The following is a 24415-nucleotide window of genomic DNA, read 5'->3' as shown; positions in this document are numbered from 1 at the left end:
GACTTATTCCGCTTAGCATAATCATCTCAAGATTCATCCACGTTGTCGTAAATGGCAGTATTTCGTCTTTTCTTATGGCTGAGTAATATTCTATTGCATATATTTACCACATCTTCTTTATCCAATCATCTATTAAAGGACACTTTAGTTGTTTCCATGTCTTGGCCACCATGAATAATGCTGAAATGAGCATGGGGGTACATATATCTTTATGGACAAATGTTTTCAGATTTTGGGGGTGGATGCCCAGAAGAAGTATTGCTGAGTTGTATGGTAATTCTATTCTTAATTTGTTGAGAAATCTCCACACTGTTTTCCATAGTAGCTGTACCAATTTACAATTCCACCAGCAATGTATGAGGGTTCCTTTTTCTCCACAACCTCTCCCACACTTATTATTTGACTTGTTGATAATAGCCGTTCTATCAAGTGTGAGCTGGTATCTCATTGTGGTTTTGATTTGCATTTCCCTGGTAGCTAGTGAAGTTGAGCATTTTTTTCATACATCCGTTGGCAGTCTGTATGTCTTCTTGGAAGAAGTGACTGTTCAGGTCCTCTGCTCATTTTTTAATTGGACTTTTTTCCTTGAGTTGTATGAGTTCATTATATATTTTGGATATTAGCCCTTTTATCAGAGGTGTTGTTTGCAAAAATCTTCTCCCATTCAGTTGGTTGCCTCTTTATTTTGTTGATAGTTTCTTTTGCTGTGCAGAAGCTTTTAAGTTCCATATAGTCCCATTCATTTATTTTAGCTTGCACTTCCATTGCCTTTGGAGTCAAATTCATAAAATGCTCTTTGAACTCAAGGTCCATAAGTTTAGTACCTATGTTTTCTTCTATGCAGTTTATTGTGTCAGGTCTTATGCTTAAGTCTTTGATCCATTTTGAATTAATTTTGGTACATGGGGACAGACAGCAGTCCAGTTTCATTCTTTTGCACGTGGCTTTCCAGTTTTCCCAGCACCATTTATTGAAGTGGCTCTCCTTTCTCCATTGTATGTTTTGGCTCCTTTGTTGAAAATTGTCTGCCCATATACGGGGGGTGCCAAAAAAATGTATACACATTTTAAGAAAGGAAAAAACTGTATTAAAATTGTAATACTCAATATATACTGATAACAAAAGATGAATACAACTCACGTTTGACTTCTGCAATTACAAGAGGTACTCAAAGTGGTTACCATCAGTGTAATTTTAATACAGTTTTTTCCTTTCTTAAAATGTGTATACATTTTTTTGGCACCCTCTGTATATGTGGGTTTATTTCTGGGTTCTCAATTCAATTCCATTGGTCTGTCTACATTTTTCCTGCCAATACCATGCTGTTTTGATTATTATTACTTTGTAGTATACATTGAAGTCAGGGAGTGTGATACCTCCAGGCTTGTTCTTTTTTCTTGGAATTGCTTTGGCTATGTTTGGTCTTTTGTGATTCCATACAAATCTGACGATTTGTTGTTGTTGTTGTTGTTGTTGTTGTTGTACTATTTCCTTAAAAAATGCCATTGGGATTTTGATGGGGATTGCATTAAATCTGTATATTATTTTGGGTAATATGGCCATTTTAACCATGTTGATTCCTCCAATCCATGAACATGGAATATCTCTCCATTTCTTTGTGTCTTCAAATTCTTTTAATAATGTCTTATAGTTTTCAGTGCATAGGTCCTTTACATCCTTTGTTAAGTTTATTCCTAGGTACTTTATTCTTTTACCTGCAATTGCAAAATTAATTCTTTTTTCTTTTTTTTCATTTCTTTTTTTGAAATTTCATTGTTAGTACATAGGAATGCAATGGATATTTGTACATTGATTTTGTATCCTGCAACTTTATTGTATTTGTTTATTGTTTCTAATAGCTTTTTCTTTGTGGAGTGTTCAGGGTTTTCAATATACAGGATCATGTCATCTGCAAAAAGTGACAATTTAACTTCTTCATTCCCAATTTGGATGCCTTTTAGTTCATTCTTTTTGCTCGCTCTGGCTAGGACTTCCGATAATATGTTGAATAACAGTGGTGACAGCGGCCATGCCTGTTCCTGATTTTAGAGGGAAAGCTTTCAGTTTTTCACCAGTAAGTATGACATTAGTTGAGGGTTTGTCACATATGCCCTTTATTATGTTGAGGTACTTTCCTTCTATACCTATTTTATGAAGCGTTTTTAATCATAAATGGATGTTGTATCTTGTCAAATGATTCTTCTGCATCTACTGATATAATCATATGATTTTAGTCTTTGATTTTGCTTATGTGGTGCATCCAATAGATCAATATGTTGAACCATCCTTGTGTTCCTGGAATCAGCCCCACTTGACCATAATATGTAATCTTTTTAATGTATTGTTGCATTCGATTTGTTAGTAATTTTTAAATTAGGGTTTTTCCCCCCTTCTTCTGCCTCCCCCTCCCACACTCCAGTTCAAGTTGTTGTTTCTCAGTTTAGTTGTGTAGGACACAGCTCCCTGGCCCATGCTGGTATTATGAGACTTGCGCTACCCCCGGCTGAGGAAGTCGGTCGCCAGTCATTGGTCGGCCGCTCACAGCAGCTCACGGCAGCTCTCACTGGCTGCCGGCCGCTCATGGTAGCCCATGGCAGCACACAACAGCCCAAGGCACCTCACGATGGCTGCTGGCCACTCACGGCAGCACACGGTAGCCCACAACAGCAATCAGCAGCCCACGGAAGCTCACGGCAGCCAGAGGCAGCCCACACCAACCTCCGGCTGCTCACAGCAGCCCGCTCCAGGGAGAGCTGTTGTTCACAATCTTAGATGTAGAGGGCGCAGCTCACTGGCCCATGTGGTAATCGAACTGGAGACCTCAGTATTAGGAGCACAGCCCTCCAATCACCTGAGCCAGCGGGCTGGCCTGATTTGTTAGTATTTGTTTAGGATTTTTGCATCTGTATTCATCAGACATATTGGTCTGTAGTTTTCTTTTCTTGTGTTTTCCTTACCAGGTTTTGGTATCAGGGTAATGTTGACCTCATAAAATGATTTGGAAGTATCACCTCTTCTTCAAGTTTTTGGAAGAGTTTGAGGAGGACTGATATTAATTCATCTTGGAATGTTTGGTAGAATTCACTAGAGAAGCCACCTCGTCCTGGACTTTTGTTTTTTGGGAGGTTTTATGTGTTGTTGTTTTTTTCTTCCTATTTCCTCACTGTTGATCAGTCAATTTATTTTTGATTTTGGTTTTGTGATTCAGTCTAGGAAGGTTATGTATTTCTAAGAACTTGTCCATTTCTTCTAGGTTATTGAATTGGGTAGCATGTAGAGCTTCATAGTATTCTTGTACGATCCTTTGTATTTCTGTGGTGTCCATTGTGACTTCTTTCATGTCTGATTTTGTTTGTGTCTTTTCTCTTTTTTCCTTACTGAATCTAGCCAGGAGTTTGTCAATTTCATTAATCTTTTCAAAGAATCAGCTCTTTGCTGCATTGTTTGCCTACTGTCTTTTTGTTCCCTATTTCATTTAATTCTGCTCTAATTTTTTAATTATTTTCCTTCCTTCTGCTGCCTTTGGTTTCATTTGTTCTTATTTTTCTAGTTCTTTAAGATGTTGTTAGATGTTGATTTATTTGGGATTTTTCTTGAGATAGGCCTATGATGATATAAATTTCCCTCTTAATACTGTTTTCACTTCATCCCAATACTTTTTTTTTAAAGATTTTATTGGGGAAGGGGAACAGGACTTTATTGGGGAACAGTGTGTACTTCCAGGACTTTTTTTCCAAGTCAAGTTGTTGTCCTTTCAATCTTAGTTGTGGAGGGTGCCGTTCAGCCTCAAGTTGTTGTCCTTTCAGTCTTAGTTGTGGAGGGTGCGGCTCAGCTCCAGGTCCAGTTGCCGTTGCTAGTTGCAGGGGGCGCAGCCCACCATCCCTTGCGGGAGTCAAACCGGCAACCTTGTGGTTGAGAGGATGTGCTCCAACCAACTGAGCCGTCCACATCCCAATATTTTGATACACTGTATTTTCATTCTCATTTGTTTCTGTGTGTCTTTTGATCTCTCCTTTTATTTCTATTTCGACCCAGTCATTCTTTAGTAGCATGTTGTCAAATCTCCATGTATTTGTGATTTTTCCTGCTTTTTCTTTACAGTTGATCTCCAATTTCAAAGCACTGTGGTCGGAGAATCTGCTTGGTAGGATTTAAATCTTAAATCTGCTGAGGATAGTTTTGTGTCCCAACTTACGGTCTATCCTTGAGAATGTTCTGCATGTCCTAGGATCAAAGTTTCTGTAAATGTCAATTATGTCCGTTTGGTCTAATGTGTCATTTAAGGTTTATATTTCCTTATTGATTTTCTGTATAGATGACCCATCCCAAGCTGTCAATTGCATGTTGAGGTCCCCTACTATAATTGCGTTTTTGTCAGTTTCTCCCTTTAGTTCTATTAATAGTTGCTTTATATATGTTGGTGCTCCCTGATTGGGAGTGTATGTATTGATAAGTGCTATGTCTCCTTGTTGTATAGCCCCCTTTATCATTATGAAATGTCCATTTTTGTCTCTTGTTACCTTTTTTATCCTGAAGTCTGTTTCGTCAGATAAAAGTATGGCTACACACACGTTTCTCTGGGTACTATTTGCTTGTAATATCACTTTCCAGACTTTTACTTTGAGTCTATATTTGTCCCTGCAGCTGGGATGTGTCTCTTAAAGGCAGCATATGGTTGGGTTTTGTTTTTTGATCCAATGTGCTACTTTGTGCCTTTTTATTTGTGAGTTCAGTCTATTTACATTTAGGGTGATTATTGATACATGAGGATTTCCTATAGCCATTTTATCTTTTGTTTTCTGGCAGCTCGGTATCTCCATAGTTTCTTTGCCTTTGTGTTTCTGTTTGTTATTTTAATTTGGTGGTATTATATGATTTTTTTTCCTCTGTTTCCTCTGTTCTTTTTTATTTAATTTTATTGAGGAATATTGGGGGACAGTGTGTTTCCCCAGGGCCCATCATCTCCAAGTCTGTTGTCCTTCAATCTAGTTGTGGAGGGCACAGCTCAGCTCCACGTCCAGTTACTGTTTTCAATCTTTAGTTGCAGGGGGCGCAGCCCACCATTCCATGCGGGAATTGAACTGGCAACCTTGCTGTTAAGAGCTCATGCTCTAACCAAGTGAGCCATCCGGCCATCCCTCCAGAAGCTCAGCGGCAGCTCGTTGTCTTCAGTCTAGTTGTGGAAGGCGCAGCTCACTGGCCCATGTGGGAATCGAACCAGCAACCCTGTTGTTCAGAGCTCATGCTCTAACCAACTGAGCCATCCGGTCACCCTGTTTCCTCTTTTTTATGTTATGTGTGTCAGTTCTGTATTTTTTGAGTGGTTACCATGAAGTTTATGTAAAAGAAAGTTTCATATATACAGTAGTCCTTTTTCTTCGGCATGCTTCATTTCTTCATTCCCTTTTGCAAATTCAGACCTTTTCTGCCTCCTCTTTCATGTTTTTGTTTTCACTAGTATGCTTAGTTATGCTGTGAGTTCATTTCTCAGTTGCAGTAGCAATTGTCATTTTCTTTTTCTTTTTATCTCCTTTATCTTTTGTGTTATTTCTAAGTGTATAGTGCCCTATTCTGTGTAGGGGTTGTCATTTCCTGCTTCTGTCTGTCTGATAGTAATCTTACTCATAGTTTTGTATCCTTTTGCATTTTTGTTTCAGGTAGAATAACGCCCTTCAGTACCTCCTGTAATGTAGGCCTTGTGGTGGAAAATTCCCTCAGCTTCTGTATGTCTGGAAAGGTCTTTATTCCTCCTTCATATCTAAAGGACAACTTTGCTGGATATATTATAACTTCTCTCTTTCAATAGTTTGAATATTTGATTCCACTCCCTCCTGGCTTGTAGAGTTTCTGCCGAAAAATCCGATGATAATCTAATGGGCTTTCCTTTGTCAGTTATCATCTTCTTTTCCTTGGCTGCCTTGAGAATATTTTCTTTGTCATTAATTTTTGACAGCTTCAATCTAATGTGCCTTGGAGAAGGCCTGTTGGGATTGAGGTACTTAGGTGTTCTGTTTGCTTCATGGATTCGAGGATCCAGTTCTTTCCATGGGTTTGGGAAGTTCTTGTCAACTATTTGTTTGAATAGGCTCTCTGTGCTCTTCTCCCACTCTTCTCCTTCTGGTACAACTATTATTCTTATATTGCTCTTTCTGATGGAGTCAGATTGTTGTTGTAGAGTTCTTTCTTTTAACTCTCAAGTCTATCTCTTCTTCCATCTGCATTATTTCCAGATTTCTATCTTCGAGATCACTAATTCTTTCATCCATCTGGTCAGCTCTATTTCTTAAGCTAGCTATTTGATTTTTCATCTCTTTTGTTAAGTTTTTCTGGTCCAGAATGTCTATTGGTTCTTTCTAAACATTTCAATCTCTTTGGTAAAGTATTTATTTCGATCATTCAATTTATTTCTGAGTTCATTAAACTGCCTATCTGAGGTTTCTTGCATCTTGTTGAGTTTTTTTTCAGAACTGCAATCCTGAATTCTCTGTCATTTAAATCACATATTTCCATGACTTTAAGTTTATTTTGGGAAATTATTCATTTTCTTTCTGAGCTGTCATGTTACCTTGGTTATTCAAAGCATTTAATGTATTATTTCTCTTCCTGGGCATCTTCAGGTGTACATTCTGCAGCAGGTTGATATGAAGAGGTCTTTCTTTTGTTTTCCAGTAGGTAGTGATGGAGCAGTTTATTTTCTCTTGCCTTATTCTGGCTTTTCATGGTGGAAGATTTCCTGGGGGAGGTGAGTGTCTCTTCCGTGACCAGGTTGCCTTGGTCTCAGGGCACCATCCCCATGGGAGGATGTGGTGGACAATGGAGCTCTGAGACCCTGAAATCCCTGTGCTGCCCCTGCAGCCAGATGCAGAGCTGTGTACCTCAGCAGCCCTGGGTGCTCACATTGAGATCAGCTGTGAAAGGTGGGGTTGGGGTAGGTTGGGAGAGGAGGCTCATGTGAAGTGGCTTTATTCTTCTCTGAGTAATTGTGACTGCCAGACCATTGCTGCCTCACACCTATAGTTCCTCTTTGTCACTGGAATTAGCCACAGTATGTGTCTGCCACTCAGGAACAGTCTCTCTAGTTCTCAGTGCTGTAGATATTCTGCTCTTTAATTCGACACTACTTCAGTTTTTTTCTGGGGCCTGCTGCTAACACTGGGAGGGTTTGGGGGAGGCGAATTTTGTGAGGGTAGAGGGAGGTGGTCAAGCTCTGTGGGTTTGTTTTCTGCCTGGCAGTGAGAGCTATTAGACCACAGTTGTCGCACTTCTGTATTTGGTGTTTGCCTCAAGGTCTCTGCCCCAATCACTGGGTTCAGCCATATTATATGCCGATCTTTCAGGCAGGATTGTGGGCCACAGAGAGTGCACATACAGCCTGAATTCTCTCCTCTCCCAGGACCCGCAGTGAGCTCCAGGCTGTGTCGGCGGCCCCTGTCTCTGCACTTCTCCCTTCTCTCCTCCTCTGTTTACCCCAATTCACCCACCTTCAGATATTTTGCTGTGCGGATCTCTCCAAAGTTTTTGTGTGTTGCACAGGGAATCTTTTGTTGAATTATAGCTGTTCAATTTGTAATTTCAAAGGGAGAGATCAAGGGGGACCCCTCATGCTGCTATGTTTTTGACGTCACTCTTTTTTTTTAACGATTTTATTGGGGTAGGGTAACAGGACTTTATTGGGGAACAGTGTGTACTTTCAGGACTTTTCCAAGTCAAGTCAAGTTGTTGCCCTTTCAATCTTAGTTGTGGAGGGCACAGCTCAGCTCCAGGTCCAGTTGTCGTTGCTAGTTGCAGGGGGCGCAGCACACCATCCCTTGCGGGAGTCGAGGAGTCGAACCAGCAACCTTGTGGTTGAGGGCCCGTACTCCAACCAACTGAGCCATCTAGCCACCTGGAGCTGAGCGGCAGCTCATTGACTTCATTATAGTTGCGGAGGGCACAGCTCGCTGGCCTATGGGAGAATTGAACTGGCAGCCCCATTGCCCAGAGCTCACGCTCTAACCAGCTAAGCCACCTGCCCGCCCCTTGACGTCACTCTTAAATAACTATATTTAAATACACAGATTCATTTGATTTTTTTACCTCCCTCCCCTACTGCCACCCAATGGCTACTTCCCTGCTCAAGTGCTTTTCGTCTCCCTTCTCACAAGGAAGAGGAACAAGGGAAAATCAATGTTAAAAGAGAAAGTTTATGATTATCTTTGACTCACAATTATTCATGAATGTCCTCACCTTAAAGGAAGAACTAATGGCTGGGAGCAAAATATAAGCTTTGTACATAGTCACAGAGTACTCGAAAGAAGCAATCAGACAATAGAGGATGTCAGGGTCAAAAACTCCGGGGAGTTTGGTACAGCAGATTCCCAAAGTAAGCTGTGGGAACCAGTGTATGGGAAAGAGCTGGGAGCCTTACAGCTAACAGCATTTAAAGAAATATATGGAAATGACTGCCGTGGCTCTTTCCCTTCTTTTAGAAGAAAGGAATCCTCCCTAGACAGAGACTCTCATCTGTTTCACAGCAACCTAACAGCTAACCCAGGAGGTAGAGAGAAAGGCTGGAACCATACCTATCCAAATTGGTTGGTTGGTCAGTCAGTCCTTCATGAAACAGTTTGTACTTTGCAGTTTGTACATGAAACGGTGCCTCTGCAGAGTCTGAGAAGACCCAGTTTATGCCCTTTAGGAGTTCTTAAGACCATGGAGAGCAGACAAATCAATAGACTGCTATAGTTCAGCATGAGAAAAATGATGAAGAGTAGATAAGTTAGGGCTTGCAGATCGTAGAAAGCTTCATGAAAAGGTAAAGTGTTGTGTTTGGTTTTAAAGGATGGGTAAATAGAAACAAGTCAGCAGAGAAAAGGTTGAGTTAGTGATGAAGAGTACATGTAAAGGGAGTAGGAGGTGTAAAATCTGGAACATATTAAATAACATAGCAGATTCTGTGAACTGTAAATGGTTCAGTTCATGTGTATGATTTTGTTTTGTTTTGTCTTGTTTTGTAAAGGGAGAGGCTCTTAGTGATGAGAGATAATATTGGATAGGTGGTCAAAGGCAGGCCATGGACAACTCTGTAATTGCACTAGAGTTAAGAATGAGGTCTATGGAGAGCTACAGAAGGATTTTAGGCAAGAATTTCATGGTCATATTTATGTTTTGGAAAGATTATGAGAGCAGAGTGGCAAGTGGATGGGAAAGAGTGAAACTGGAAGTTGGGAGACCAATCTGGAGGCTATTATGATAATTCAGGCAACAATCATATAGGCCTACATTAGAGAAATAGGTATGGAAAAAAGTGGATGGATTTTAGCTCTAATTTATGAAGATAAATGGACAGGATTTGATAATGAATTGGAGGTGTTAGTGGGGAAAGAAAAGACAAGAATGACTCCCAGGTTTCTGGCTTGAGTAATGGAATGCTTGGTGATGCTATTTGTTGAGATGGGGCATAGATATGATTCAGGAAGGAACACGTCTGGTGGGGGTTGATGGTTGAATTCTGTATGAGACATGTTTATGGTGGCAGTGAAAATCCAAGCAGAGATATCCGGCAAGAAATTGACAATGCTGATCTGAAGCTAAGGAGAAGGTCTGAGTTAGAGATGGAGATTTAATATTTATCATTGTATGGGTTGTAGCTGAAATTTTTGGAATATCTGACACTACCCTGGGAGAGGCCTACAGAGAGAAGAGAAGTAGGATGAGGACAGAACCCCGGGGAGTCCCAATCAAAGTTGGAAAAGAATTAGGAGAAAATAGCATTATGAAATCCAAGGGAACAGAGAGTTTCAGGAAAGAAGGAGATACCTCGTGCAGCAGAGAAGTCAAGAAAGATAAGAATGAAAAATATCCACTGGATTTGACAACAAGCAAGTTAGTGGTAATCAGTGTTAGCAGTGAGGCTAGCTCACAGGGGGCTGAAGAGTGAGTGGGCAATGAAGGCAAGAAGCTTATGTGCAGGCAGCCAGAGCAAGACCCAGGCGCTCAAAGAGGACATGTGTAATGAGCTCGTCAACTGTGGAATAGCAGTAGAAATAGGAGCAACGTTAGAGTAAGTAAGAAATATAGTAGAAGTAAAGGCATGAGTGTGTGTGGCAGTGGTTGGTCAGGGCAGGGGTTTGGAATACACAGGGAGGAGTGAAAGACATACACAGGAATCACCTAATTCAGAAGAAAATGGAAAGGCCTCTTGGTAGCCATGGCACCAGTCAGCTGACACAGGGAACGCCAGAGGTTTGCAGGAGGAGAGTAATTAAAGGACTAGTGGTTAATGCATATGGGCTCTGGAATTCACGGGAAACCTATTTGGTGACAGAGAAGCAGCAGAATGCAGGCAGGACATAAGGAATTAAGAAACCTGGGCTGTTTCGCATGAAACTCAGGCTTGCCTCATAAACACTCTAGCTAGGACATAGCTTTCCAAGCTATAAAACAGGGGCAAACAGTCCTTATCAAAGGGGGAATCCAAACGTTCACTGTGGCTTGGTATTATCTGTAATAATGCTCCTTTATATGGCATGTATTATTAGGAGCTCACCATGCTGTATATAAACACCAGAACAATGTTAAAACAGGGAAAACCCTATAATAGTATTAAGGAATAGTAGGCTCAGAACAAAACAAACAGTCCTGCCTGATCCCAACTCAGACAAACACACACCAATGGAGCATAATGCTTTTAAATCCAGTAGGAGAAAAGGGAGGGGATGGAAATGTCAACCTAAAATGTTTTGTTCAGTTCAATGGCAGAAAAAAAAAATACCAGGGAAGAGAACAATTCAAAAGAATGGTTCTTCCAGATAATAACATGTACTCTCAAGAAAGACAACTGAAGTCAAACATTAAATCCACATCTAAATATACAGGGGAAAAAACCCTTTATTTAATATTACTAGGCATGCCATTTTTTAATCTTGACATTTTCCCAAGGTAGGCTAAATAAGGTTTAGCTACTAATAGGCTAGTGATCTTGGGCAGGTCATCGACCAGTTTATTTGTAGCATACAGATAATAATACAGACCCTGGGAGAAGATGCTTTGGAAAGTACAAAGCAGCGTACCAATGCTAGACAAAGGGCTTTTACCAGGCAGGGCATGCATTTGAGAAATCAGTTTGAGATAGCTTAACCCCAAAAGGGTTGGATTGCAGTTGTGTAGAAGTGCTAGGTGTTGTGTAAATGCCCTCATTAGTTCAAGAGGCTTTTGGCGAAGAAAAAGTACACAGTGCCCAGCAAGCTATGTGTTTGATGTCTCCCCAAGGCAGGAGGCAGGCCTGCCAGGGCTGCAGCATATCTCGGGGTGACCCAATGTTCATTTCCCCTCCCACCTCACAGATCTCGAGAGGAACAGCTCAAGAGGAACAGCTTGAAGTCCAAATGGGGCCCTCTTCTCAGCTAAGGAAAACAGTCTCAAATCTTTCTGACATCTGCACAAAAGAGGTACTGAGGGGCTGCCCTGTAGGGTCAACAGTGCTGGGGCCAGATTAAACAATGCTGCTTGGCTCTGGGAACGTAGGAGGGTAGGGAGGATGACAAAAATGGTCCTGGCATTGTGGATGGCTTCAAGTATCCGTGCCCACAGGATCTACCCCATGAGCACTGGCCTCCTGATCTACTTGGGAAATAGGACATCTCTGCTCTTGACTCATGAAATACAGTTTGTTCTGGTTCAATATCCTTGATAAATGTTCCCAGAAACTTCAGACTTCACAAATAAACTTTTGGGAACATGTTTAAGTGTATGGATTCTGAGTCTTTTAAATATTAAAGAAAAAAATCTGTGTGGTCATACTCTGTTTTCCTCCACTCCAAGCCCCCTCAACCACTCATGTTTTCAAAGGAGAAGCCAGTTTGGGCTCCAGATGTTTGGAACCCAAATGAGGGCTCCTCACAGAGAAAACCCATTGCCTTCCGTCTTAAAGGTCAAAATCTCAGCCAGGGGTTAAACAATGAGGTCTTCGCAGGCATGTCTGCCTGGTGTAGGACTAACCTCCATTCAGTTATATATTAAAAATTTCTACTTTTGGGGCCAGCCCAGTGGCTTAGATGGTTGGAACGCCATGCTCCTAACGCCGAGGTCACCGGTTCAATTCCCACATGGGCCAGTGAGCTGTGCCCTCTACAGCTAAGATTGTGAACAATGCCTCTCCTTGGAGCTGGGCTGCGGTGAGCAGCTGGAGGTTGGTGTGAGCTGCCGCGGGCTGCCGTGAGTGGCCGGGGGGCCAGTGTGAGTGGCTGGCAGCCATTGGGAGCAGCCATGACCAGCTGTGTGCTGCCATGGGCTACCATGTGCTTCCATGAGCGGCCGGTGGCCAGTGTGAGCGGCCGGTGGCCAGCGTGAGCAGCCAGCAAGAGCTGCCACGAGCTGCCGTGAGCGACTAACTGCCTGGGGGAGGGGGGTGGGCGGGGAGCAAGGCTCATAATACCAGCATGGGCCAGGGAGTTGTGTCCTACACAACTAAACTGAAAAACAACGGCTTGAACTGGAGTTGGGGGGGGGGGAGGCGAAAGAAGGGGGAAAATTCTACTTTTAAAGTCTCCCGAACCCAACAAACAGTCCAGAGCTATTTCTCAGTTCCCTGGTTGTGGGAGCTGACCAACCACTTCCTGTCCCACACAACTCATCAGGAAATGCACTTTTGTATCAAACTTTAAATCTTATCTGCTTCTACTTGGGCCATTTTTATTTGCCATGTCTTTGTAGAGGTAAAGTAAGTCTGTAAGAATCACCCATTAGGAAAACGGGTAGAGGATATGTCCAGGAAATTCACAGAAGAAATCCAAACGTGCAATGAATATGTGAAAACACTTAAAAACTCACACATAGTTCAGGAATTGGGATGATTTTCACCCATATTAGCAAAAATCAAAAGCTGGCAAGAGTGTAGAGTGTAGAAACATGAGCGCTTTTGTATAATGCTGATTGGAATGTAAATTGGAATAGATACTTTGTCAGGTAATTGAGCATTAGCTTTGAAAATTAAAAACGTCTATTACCCTTGTATCTAGTGTTGACTGGCCAAATAATTCTCCTGGTAATCCACCAAAAGAAAACGGTTTACTCAGAAAAAGAAAAAGAAAGGGAACCACCAAGGAGTGCAAACACACTCGCAGGCTGGTCTGCCCACCGGCTGTCCACGTGGTAAAAAGGGGCAGAGTTCAACATGGCTTCCCTCTGTAATCGCATCCCTACCCCAGAAAGTACCATAGAGTTCAACAGGAAGTCAAGACTAGAGAGTTAACAAGGGGCCCAGCTCCACCCCATAGTCCTCCCAGCTCTATGGTTAAGCATCTTAAGATGCCAGTTCACTTTTACCACTACTAATTCTGATCCTTAGTATCTATGCTGGAGATGAGTGCAAGGAGGCCTGTTCAAGAATTTCCACTGTAGCACCACTATTTTTTAAATAGCAACAACTTGGAAACAACCTAAGTGTTCATCAAAAGGGGAATGGCTAGATTAAACTATCTAGGTAGAGGAAAAGATCTTAAGGATATATTAAGTGACAAAAATAAAACAAGGCACAGAATATATACATATGATTATATTTTGGAAAAAAAACAGAAAACGAAACTATTTTATACATATTTGTGCACATCTCTGATTACGCACAAAAAAAGACCAGAAAGACAATAGTGGGACTGTGAGCATCAGGGGAGACTTTTGCTTTGTCTTTATTGCTTGCTGTTGTTTAAGAATCTATTCATATATTGATTGTGGAATTATTTTTTAAAGTGTTTCCTGGTTGTAGATCAGAGGCAAGGGCATGGGTCTCAGTGGCTACAGTGAACATGACTTACCTGGGAGGCAGCAGTGGGTAACGTAAATAGGTGAGAAATCAGAGGACCCAGGTAATAGCCCAAATCTGTCATCAGTATGCTGTGTGATTACAAGAAGTCATTTTCCTTCTCAGAGTCACTGTACAATCAGTGGATAAGATTTGAGAAGCTCACTAAGATACCTTCTCTTTCTGATATTTTATGATTGTCTAAGTCTATGTCTTTAATGTAAAATGAATTTGGTCTCTTTTTATGAGGAGATGGCTTTTTATTCTCTTCCTCCAAATTCTGGCATAATTTTGACATTTCACTTTACTGCAAACAGAAGATAGTGAAACAGAAGATGGAGAGGTGTTCCCTGTTTGGCTATGTTTTTGAGGGTTTGGTTGACCTGTTTATACTACCTTCCTTTGACAGTATAAGTTCTTAGGCTTGTTTGAGTGTGGTGAAATTGCAAACACAATACTGCAAGTCGAATACCTGAATTCTACAGTGTGGCCATCAATTCTGGAAACACAGCCTGTATTTTATTTTTATTTTTTAAGGATTGAACCCCCTTGAATACTTTTTTGGAGTTATACTAAAGATGCAGATTTGGTCAGTGAAAATTAGAGATACAAATCATCTGGGGTAATGCATCACATATGCATATACAAGGATTGATGAAAATTCTGTGTCAATCCTCTGTGTTCATTGCAATTTGTGCATTGCTAATAAGAGACAACACATTGACTATATCATGTAATACTTTTAAACATATCCTATGTTTTAATATAATATCTATAAATCACTCTTTATGTATAGTCACCTATATCACTGGACTTTGTGTCTGCCCTATACCCTTGATATTGGACGAGTCATATCCCTACTCTATAGATAACAATTGAACCAGTTGGTCCCCAGAGTAATAGGGAAGAACCATGTGGATATAAATGAGCTATGACAATTTACACATATCTACAAACATATCACAATCTGTTTCTGCACAACCTAATCGGCTTTTGGAAATACTCCAGATGAAACCTTGAGGAAACCTTGGTATTAAGTTAATGAGGGAAACCTCTTCCTGGTCCCTCAGAGACTTTGACCAATCTGGTTCTGCCCGTTATTAGTTAGCAAAAATCCTCACAGCTGGTCCTCATCACTTTCCTTGTTCCATGAGGTCATAAAAGGAAATTCTAAGCAGTTTAATTCTAAAGAAAACACACACACACTTCAGATAACAGCTCCTGTGACTATTTGTCTTTCAATAATGAAAGAAGCAACTTACTCTCACTCCTTTCTCAGGAAAGCATTTATAGCCCCCACTGCAGTCTTGGCCTCCACATGGCTTTTCACAGGACTTCTTCTCTCCCTATTAAAAAAAAAGGAGAAGAAGAAAGCAAAGTTAGTAAATCAGGTGAACCAAGAAGCAATGTTGCCTGAAGGATCTACCTTTACCACATTCTCCTATCCAAGTAAATTCAGAGAGGCTTTAGTTGTCTCATTTAATGATATCAAGAGTCACATGAAATAAAAAGTCATCATAAGTTAGTACCCTCTTAGGTCACAACTATGAGGTGTGACAATTAAGCTCGCGAATTCATCCTAGAAAAAGTGCTACATACCTCACTGCTGAATATCACTATGGTCACCTTCGAACTACTCCCCTTGGGAAGCTATGCACAGATGCTAGCACCTAGTCCACCCTTCAAAGCAATTTTGGAACTCTTTTTCTGGAATGGCCATCAGAGCTGTGGTCGTATTAGCCTTGATGTCCTGAATGTCATCAAAATGTCTTCCTTTCAATATTTCCTTTATCTTCGGGTAAAGAAAGAAGTCATTGGGAGCGAGATCAGGTGAGTAGGGAGTGTGTTCCAATACAGTTATTTGTTTCCCGGCTAAAAACTTCCTCAGAGACAGTGCCGTGTGAGCTGGTGCATTGTCATGATGCAAGAGCCATGAATTGTTGGCGAAAAGTTCAGGTTGTCTAACTTTTTCACGCAGCCTTTTCAGCACTTCCAAATAGTAAACTTGGTTAACTGTTTGTCCAGTTGGTACAAATTCATAATGAATAATCCCTCTGATATCAAAAACGTTACAAACATCGTTGCAACAAGTTCTTGAACTTAATTGTCAGATCTCTTATACCTCACTAACTAGCCAGTTTGGTAATTGGTTTGTGACTCAGATACCCCCTCATTGGTAGAAATTCCAGTCACAAAGTACAAGAGAATTTTCTTACATGGGGCTGGAAATATGAGTGTGATAAAAAAAAAATATGGTAAACGTTTACATTTTTAAAAATTTATTACCAGTAAAAGGCACATTGCCATTAACCCCCTCAAAATACCCCCCGCCCCCCGTTTTAAACATACTTATCCCATCGCTCTTGCCACTGATGTCCTGAATCGATTCAAAACCTTTACCTTTCATGGTTACTTTGACTTTGGGGAAGAGCCAGAAGTTGCACAGTGCCAGATCCAATGAACAACGTGGATGAGGGCAAACCGTAATGTTTTTATTTGACAGAAATTGCTGTACTAGAAGTGATGTGTGTCACGGAGCCTTTCCGTTGTGATCAAAAAATGCAGTGAATGCTGTGGCAAGTGCCATCCAACGGAAAGGCAATGGATCTTCAATACAGGAAGCGGCACGATGAACCTTAACAACAGTATGTGACAAGTTTCAACTTTTTTTGGTGCAGTTAGTCAGGTGTGAGCTATGGTTGAGAGAAGGTGTATTTTAAAGTGTGCCATAAATCATGCTCCATAATGACAATGCTCCGTGTCACACATCGCTTCTGGTATACGGAAATTTCTATCAAGTAAACACATTATGGTGTGTCCTCATCCACCTCATTCACCAGATCTGGCATCATGCAACTTCTGGCTCTTCCCCAAAATCAAAATGATTCAGCACATTGAGGCAGCCATAACAGTGCAACTAAAGACACTCACGAAAGAGGACTTCCAGAACTGCTTCAAAAAGTGGCAAGAACGATGATCGGATAAGTGTGTTTGAAGTGAGGGGGAGTATTTTGAGGGGGATTAATAGCAATGTGTCTTTTACTGTAATAAATTTTGTTTAGACATATTGTTTGATCACACCTCATATACCCTTGATATATCCTTGTGTCCCACTGGACTTATGTATTTGTATTCACTGAGAAAGCAGTAGCTGTAGCAGAGAACTTGGGAGAAATTCGGGTGCTAGAAATGTAATGATACATGAAAATGACCACCCTGTACTCTGCTCTGAGAATTGTTCCCCTCAAGCTCCACTTTCAGAACACCAATCAACCCTTAACAGTGATACCCTTGAGCCCAGTCAGATCTAAATTCCTCAGCTGGTATTGTATATTATCCCTCAAACTCTCCAACTTCCTTTTCTTCTATGCTATATTAAAATGATTATTATTGGCTGACGTCATAGGAATGGCGGCAGCAAGGCGCACTTTCTGAGTTCTCCTCCGGATCTTGTTGCAAACGGGACCTATAACCCATCAAAGAAATTTTCGCTCACCACACAGAATAGTGGGGAGATTCGTGGATTACTTGAAGCTAAGAAATTCTTGAAGGTACGCTACTTGGACGAGCAAGGAAAGGAAAAAGAGGAGCGGCGTGAGAGCGCCCGGCCGGCAGCGGCGGGAGAGCCCAGCCCCCAACGGAGCCTCAGCTGGCGGGGGCGAAAACCGAAAACCGCTGAGCCGGGCACGCACGGGATCCCAGGCGGAGCGGAGAGCGCGGGGACCAGGAGGTGGGCTCTTTCCCTGCGTCCCACGGCTGATTTCTCCCGCCGGGAAGGCGGCACGCCCTGCGGCGGACGGGGGCGCAGTCTCCATACCTGGGCCCCTCCCCCCCCGCCCTGCTCTTCCAATCCTACCCCGCCCTTCCAGAGACTTAAACCGGCCCCTGAACGGAGAAGTGGTATCTGAGGCTCAGGCTTTGGGATGCCTGACGGGCAGCCCTGACCCAGGCAGACTGGGTAGTGTGTGTGATTTTGGCTGCGCTAGGAGAGAAGAGACGCCTCCACCCCCAGCCACCACCTTTTCTGGCCTGCGGGAAGAGGGCGACGCACGGCTGGGCTGGGAGAGTGAAAACCCCTCCATCCACAGCCCCCACCCTTCCTGGCTTGCCTAGGGTGGGGTGGGTGCAGCTGCCGAGACGCACCCGGAGATCAGCAGTGAGGCAGGCGCAGCTCTGGGCTTTCAGCAGATCAGAAATCTCCCGCCCGCATTCACACACACACACTGAAGAGGTGCCTTAAGACTCAAGAGTTTTGGTCACGTATCTGGTGGTGCCACTCTCAGTGTGCAGTTGTGCAGGCAAGGGCAGAAACTGCACTGACATTGTAAAAACTATCATCCAGACCCCTCAGGCCCACGCATTTAAGTCTGCAGTCCCAAAGTCTCTCTGGGCACCAGGTGACCGGCTCTGCCTGCGCAATAAGCAGGGGGCTCCTTGGTACAGCAGAGAAGGTCTTAGGCCGAGACTGTCGCTGCTTTTTGTATTGCTTTGTTTTGTCTTGTTTTGCTTTGTCTTTATATCTTTGATATCTTTGCCTCTGTCGAGTGGGGGTTATCAGGTGGTTTTGCATGTGAACGTATTTGATATTTTTCTTTGTTGTTGTTGTTGCTGTTGTGCTTGGTGATTTGCTTTGTTCTGAAACTGCCCTGCCGGGGCCCAGCTTGTGAGGCACGGTCAGCAGATCAGAAATCTCCCGCCCGCACCCATACACACACACTGAAGGAGTGCCCTAGGACTCTGGAGCTCTGGACAAAGGACTGGTGGTGCTACTTTCGGTGTGCATACGTGCGGACAAGGGCAGAAGCTGCACTGACTTTGTGGAGACTATCATCCAGACCCCTCAGGCCCACGCTTTTAAGTCTGAAGTCCCAAAGTCTCTCTGAGCACCAGGTGACCGGCTCTGTCTGCGCAATAAGCAGGGGGCTCTTTGGTACAGCAGAGGACAACCTGGTCATTGCTTGGTGGGCTCAGGCCGAGACGGTCGCTGCTTTTTGTTTTGCTTTGTTTTGCTTTGCTTGGTTTTGTTTTGCTTTCTCTTGTATCTTTGATATCTTTGCCTGTGTCGAGCGGGGGTTATCGGCTGTTTTTTTTTTTTTTTTTTTTTCTTTGCTGTTGTCATTGCTGCTGTGCTTGGTGATTTGCCTTGTTCTGGGACTTCCCTGCCGGGGCCCAGCTTGGGTGGCACGGGTCTCAGCATATCCGGGGGCCAACTCCAGAACAAATCGGAGTGCAGCCGGGTTTGACCTGCAGGTCACACACCTAGAGGGGGTTCTCGGCAGGCTCTGGAGCCCATAGAGGCCAAATCACATTGGGGGTGGTCAACCCTCACGCAGCAGAGTGCCCTGCGGGGGGCAGAGCCAAGTCTCACGGCAGGTCAGCCCAGGAGTTGACCCCATCTGCTCACTAGCGGGAAGCAATTAAAGATCTTCTTGAACGGGACAGTGTACACAACACAAGACTCACCTTTGGAGCACACGCAGAGGAGGACGACGTGGTGCGAGTCAAATATAAAGGACACATACTACATAAGATAACCTAGCAAGAACTAAGAACTCTAGGGGATCTACCTAATACATCAAAGCAAACACAGAGAGTCAGCCAGAATGGGGAAACAGAGATACACGTCCAAAATAAAAGAACAGAAGAAGCTTCCACAACTGGAACCAAATGAAGCAGACGTAACCAAACTCTCAGAGACAGAGTTCAGAACACTGTTGATAAGAATGTTTAAGGAGCTTAGAGAAGACATAAAGAAGGATGTAGAAATCATAACAAACGAGCTTAGAGAAAACATAAAGAAGGATGTAGAAATCATAACGAAAAACCAGTTGGAACTAAAGAACACAATTACCGAAATTAAGAACTCACTTGAAGGAATTACCAGCAGGCTAGATGAAGCAGAGGATCGAATCAGCGACTTAGAAGACAAGGTAGCAGAGATCACCCAAACGGAACAGAAAGAAAAAGGAATAAAAAACAATGAGGATGGCCTAAGAGACCTCTGGGATAACATCAAGCGCAACAACATGCGCATCATAGGAATACCAGAAGGAGAAGAGAGCAAGCAAGGGATTGAGAACATATTAGAAGTAATAATGTCTGAAAACTTCCCCAACCTGATGAAGGAAACCAACATACAAGTCCAGGAAGTGCAGAGAGTTCCAACCAGGATTAACCCAAACAGGTCCACACCAAGACACATTATAGTTAAAATGGCAAAGCTTAAAGACAAAGAGAGAATCCTAAAAGCAGCAAGAGAAAGACGGAGGGTTACATACAAGGGAACTCCCATAAGACTATCAAATGATTTTTCTACAGAAACATTGAAGGCCAGGAGGGAGTGGCAGGAGATACTGAAAGTGATGGAAAACAAAGGCCTACAACCTAGATTGCTTTATCCAGCAAGGCTATCATTTAAAGTTGATGGAGAGATAAAGAGCTTTCCAGAAAAAAATAAGCTAAAGGAATTTATCACCACCAAGCCAGCATTGCAAGAAATACTAAAAGGACTTCTGTAAATAGAAGAAAGATCAAAACAACCTAACTACAAATTTAAAAATGGCAATATCTATGTACCTATCAATAATCACTTTAAATGTAAATGGATTAAATGCTCCAATCAAAAGACATAGGGTGGCTGACTGGATAAGACAGCAAGACCCTTGTATATGCTGTATACAAGAGACTCACCTCAGAACAAAAGACACACACAGGCTGAAAGTGAAGGGTTGGAGTAAGATATTTCATGCAAATGGAAACGAGAAAAAAGCTGGAGTTGCAATACTTATTTCTGACAAAATAGACTTTAAAATGAAGAACATACTAAAAGATAAAGATGGGCACTATATAATAATAAAGGGATCGATCCGACAAGAGGACATAACCCTAGTAAACATCTATGCACCCAACATAGGAGCACCTAAATATATAAAACAGGTACTGACTGACATAAAGGCAGAGATCAACAGTAACACTATTATAGTCGGGGACTTCAACACACCTCTGACCACAAGGGACAGGTCTTCCAGACAGAAAATCAATATGGAAACAACAGCCTTAAATGATACATTGGACCACTTGGATTTAATCGATATTTTCAGAACATTTCACCCCAATGCTGCAAAATACACCTTCTTCTCAAGCGCACATAGAACATTTTCCAAGATAGATCATATGTTAGGCCACAAAACAAGTGTTGATAAATTTAAGAAAATTGAAATCATACCAATTATCTTCTCTGATCACAATGCTATGAAATTAGAAATGAACTACAGGAAAAAAAACTGGAAGACACACCAATTCATGGAGGCTGAATAACTTATTACTAAATAATGAATGGGTCAAGCAGGAGATCAAGGAAGAAATCAAAAGATATCTCGAGATAAATGAAAATGAAGACACGACGACCCAAAATCTAGGGGATGCCGCAAAAGCAGTCCTAAGAGGGAAATTCATAGCTTTGCAGGCCTACCTAAAGAAACAAGAAACATCACTAATCAACAGTTTATCTTCACATTTAAGGGATTTGGAAAAAGAACAGCAAAATAAGCCAAAGGGAACACAAGGAAGGAGATAATAAAGATCAGAGCAGAAATAAATGAAATAGAAACCAGAAAAACAATACAAAAGATCAATGAATCCAAGAGTTGGTTCTTAGAGAAGATAAACAAAATCGACAAACCTTTAGCCAGACTCATTAAAAAAAAGAGAGAGAGGACCCAAATTAATAAATCAGAAACGAAAGAGGAGAAGTGACAACGGACACTGCAGAAATACAAAGTGTTTTAAGAAGTTACTATGAGCAACTATATGCCAACAAATTTGACAATTTGGAAGAAATGGACAATTTTCTAGAGGCGTACAACCTTCCAAGGCTAACTCAAGAAGAAACAGAAAACCTGAATAGACTGATTACCACCACGGAAATTGAATCAGTAATCAACAGTCTCCCAACAAACAAAAGCCCTGGACCAGATGGCTTTACAGGTGAATTTTACAAAGCGTTCAAAAAGAATTATCACCAATTCTCCTCAAGCTCTTCCAAAAAATCCAGAAGGAGGGAAGACTCCCAAACACTTTTTACGAAGCCACTATCACCCTGATCCCAAAATCAGACAAAGACACCACAAAAAAAGAAAACTACAGGCCGATATCTTTAATGAACATAGATGCAAAAATCATCAACAAAATATTAGCAAACTGAATTCAGCAATACATTAAAAAGATCATTCACCACGATCAAGTGGGATTCATTCCTGGTATGCAGGGGTGGTTCAACATCCGCAAATCTATTAATGTGATACACCACATTAACAAAATGAAAAATAAAAATCACATGATCATATCAATAGATGCAGAAAAAGCATTTGATAAAATCCAACAGCCATTTATGATAAAAACCCTTAAGAAAGTGGGAATAGAGGGATCTTATCTCAACATAATAAAGGCCATATATGACAAACCCACAGCTAACATCATACTCAATGGGGAAAAGCTAAAACCATTCCCCCTAAGATCAGGAACAAGGCAAGGATGCCCACTATCTCCGCTTCTATTCAACATAGTTCTGGAAGTTCTTGCCACAGCAATCAGACAAGAAAAAGAAATAAAAGGCATCCAGATTGGTAAGGAGGAAGTAAAGTTATCATTGTATGCAGATGATATGATACTATATATAGAGAACCCTAAAGACTCCACCAAGAAGCTATTAGAGCTGATAGATGAATTTAGTAAAGTGGCAGGATACAAAATTAATATTCAGAAATCAGTTGAATTTGTATATACCAATAATAAAACATCAGAGGGAGAAATTAAAAAAACAATCCCATTTACAATCGCTCCAAAGACTATAAAATACCTGGGAATAAATTTAACCAAAGAAGTAAAAGATCTATACTCAGAAAATTATAAGACACTGATGAAAGGAATGAAGGAAGATATAAATAGATGGAAACACATATCATGTTCATGAATAGGAAGAATTAATATAGTTAAAATGTCCGTACTGCCTAAGGCAATATACATATTCAATGCAATTCCTATCAAACTGCCAACGTCGTTTTTCACAGAAATAGAACATATAATCCTAAAATTTATATGGGACCATAAAAGACCCCGAATAGCAAAGGCAATCTTGAGAAATAAGAACAAAGTGGGAGGTATAACAATACCTGACTTCAAATTATACTACAAGGCTACAGTAATCAAAACAGCATGGTACTGGCATAAAAACAGACACATAGATCAATGGAACAGAATAGAGAGTCCAGAAATAAATCCACGCCTATATGGCCATTTAATCTACGACAATGGAAGCAAGAATGTACGATGGAGTAATGACAGGCTATTCAATAAATGGTGCTGGGAAACCTGGACAGACACATGCAAAAAAATGAAGTTGGACCACCTCCTTACACCATATACAAAAATAAATTCAAAATGGCTTAAAGACTTAAATGTAAGGTCTGAAACCATAAAATACCTAGAAGAAATATAGGAAGAAACTTCTCAGACATTACCCGGAGTAAGATTTTTACTGATATACACCCTCGCTCGAGGGAACTAAGAGAAAAAATAAACATGTGGGATTATATCAAACTAAAAAAGTTTTTTCACAGCAAAGGAAACCATCAATAAAACAAGAAGGGATCCTACTGAATGGGAAAAAATATTTGCCAATGATATATCTGATAAGGGATTAATATCACAAATCTATGGAAAACTTACTCAACCCAACTCCAAAAAAACAAACGATCCAATTAAAAAATGGGCAGAGGACTTGAAGAGACATTTTTCTGAAAAGGACATACAGATGGCAAACAGACATATGAAGAAATGCTCAACCTCACTAACCATCAGAGAAATGCAAATAAAAACCACAACGAGATACCACCTCACCCCAGTCAGAATGGCTATCATCAATAAATCAACAAACAACAAGTGCTGGCGCGGATGTGGAGAAAAGGGAACGCTTGTGCACTGTTGGTGGGATTGCAGACTGGTGCAGCCGCTATGGAAAACAGTATGGAGGTATCTCAAAATTCTGAAAATGGAACTACCTTATGATCCAGTCATTCCACTCCTAGGTATCTATCCGGAGAAATCCAGAACTTCAATTCAAAAATCTCTATGCACTCCTATGTTTATTGCAGCAGTATACACAATAGCTAAGACATGGAAACAACCAAAATGCCCATCGGTAGATGACTGGATTAAGAAACTGTGGTACATTTATACAATGGAGTATTATGCAGCCATAAAGAAGAAAGAAATCTTACCATTTGCAACAACATGGATGGATCTAGAGAACATTATGTTAAGTGAAATAAGTCAGACAGAGAAAGATAAGTACCATATGATCTCACTTATTTGCGGATTCTAAAGAAAAGAATAAGTGAATGAACTAATCAGAAACAGTTTGGGAGACAATGAGGAAAAACTGAGGGTTGCTAGATGGGCGGGAGGGGTGGGGGGTGGGGGGGACGGTGAGGGGATTGGAGGGCAGTCGGTGACCACAGGATGGCCACGGGGTTTGAAAATTAATCTGGGGAACGTAATTTGGTGGTTACCAGAGCGTAGGGGGGTTGGGGGGGGTGAGGGTGAGGGGGATCAAATGTATGGTGATGGAGGGGGAGCTGA

General features: G+C 41.6%; 1 protein-coding gene across 1 annotated transcript in view; it reads right to left on the bottom strand.

Annotated features, from left to right (window-relative positions):
* The window catches only part of COL4A6 (collagen type IV alpha 6 chain), a 370097-nt gene that overhangs the window by 172479 nt on the left and 173203 nt on the right, over positions 1–24415 (bottom strand). Inside the window, exon 3 of the mRNA XM_033106506.1 lies at positions 15040–15123. Coding sequence (XP_032962397.1) covers positions 15040–15123 — 84 coding nt within the window. The remainder of the gene's footprint in view (positions 1–15039; positions 15124–24415) is intronic.

This window comes from Rhinolophus ferrumequinum, chromosome X (assembly GCF_004115265.2).
Source record: "Rhinolophus ferrumequinum isolate MPI-CBG mRhiFer1 chromosome X, mRhiFer1_v1.p, whole genome shotgun sequence".
NCBI classification, from domain to species: domain Eukaryota; kingdom Metazoa; phylum Chordata; class Mammalia; order Chiroptera; family Rhinolophidae; genus Rhinolophus; species Rhinolophus ferrumequinum.
The sequence above is the reverse complement of the archived record's forward strand: the minus strand, read 5'-3'. Positions and strand labels throughout refer to the sequence as shown.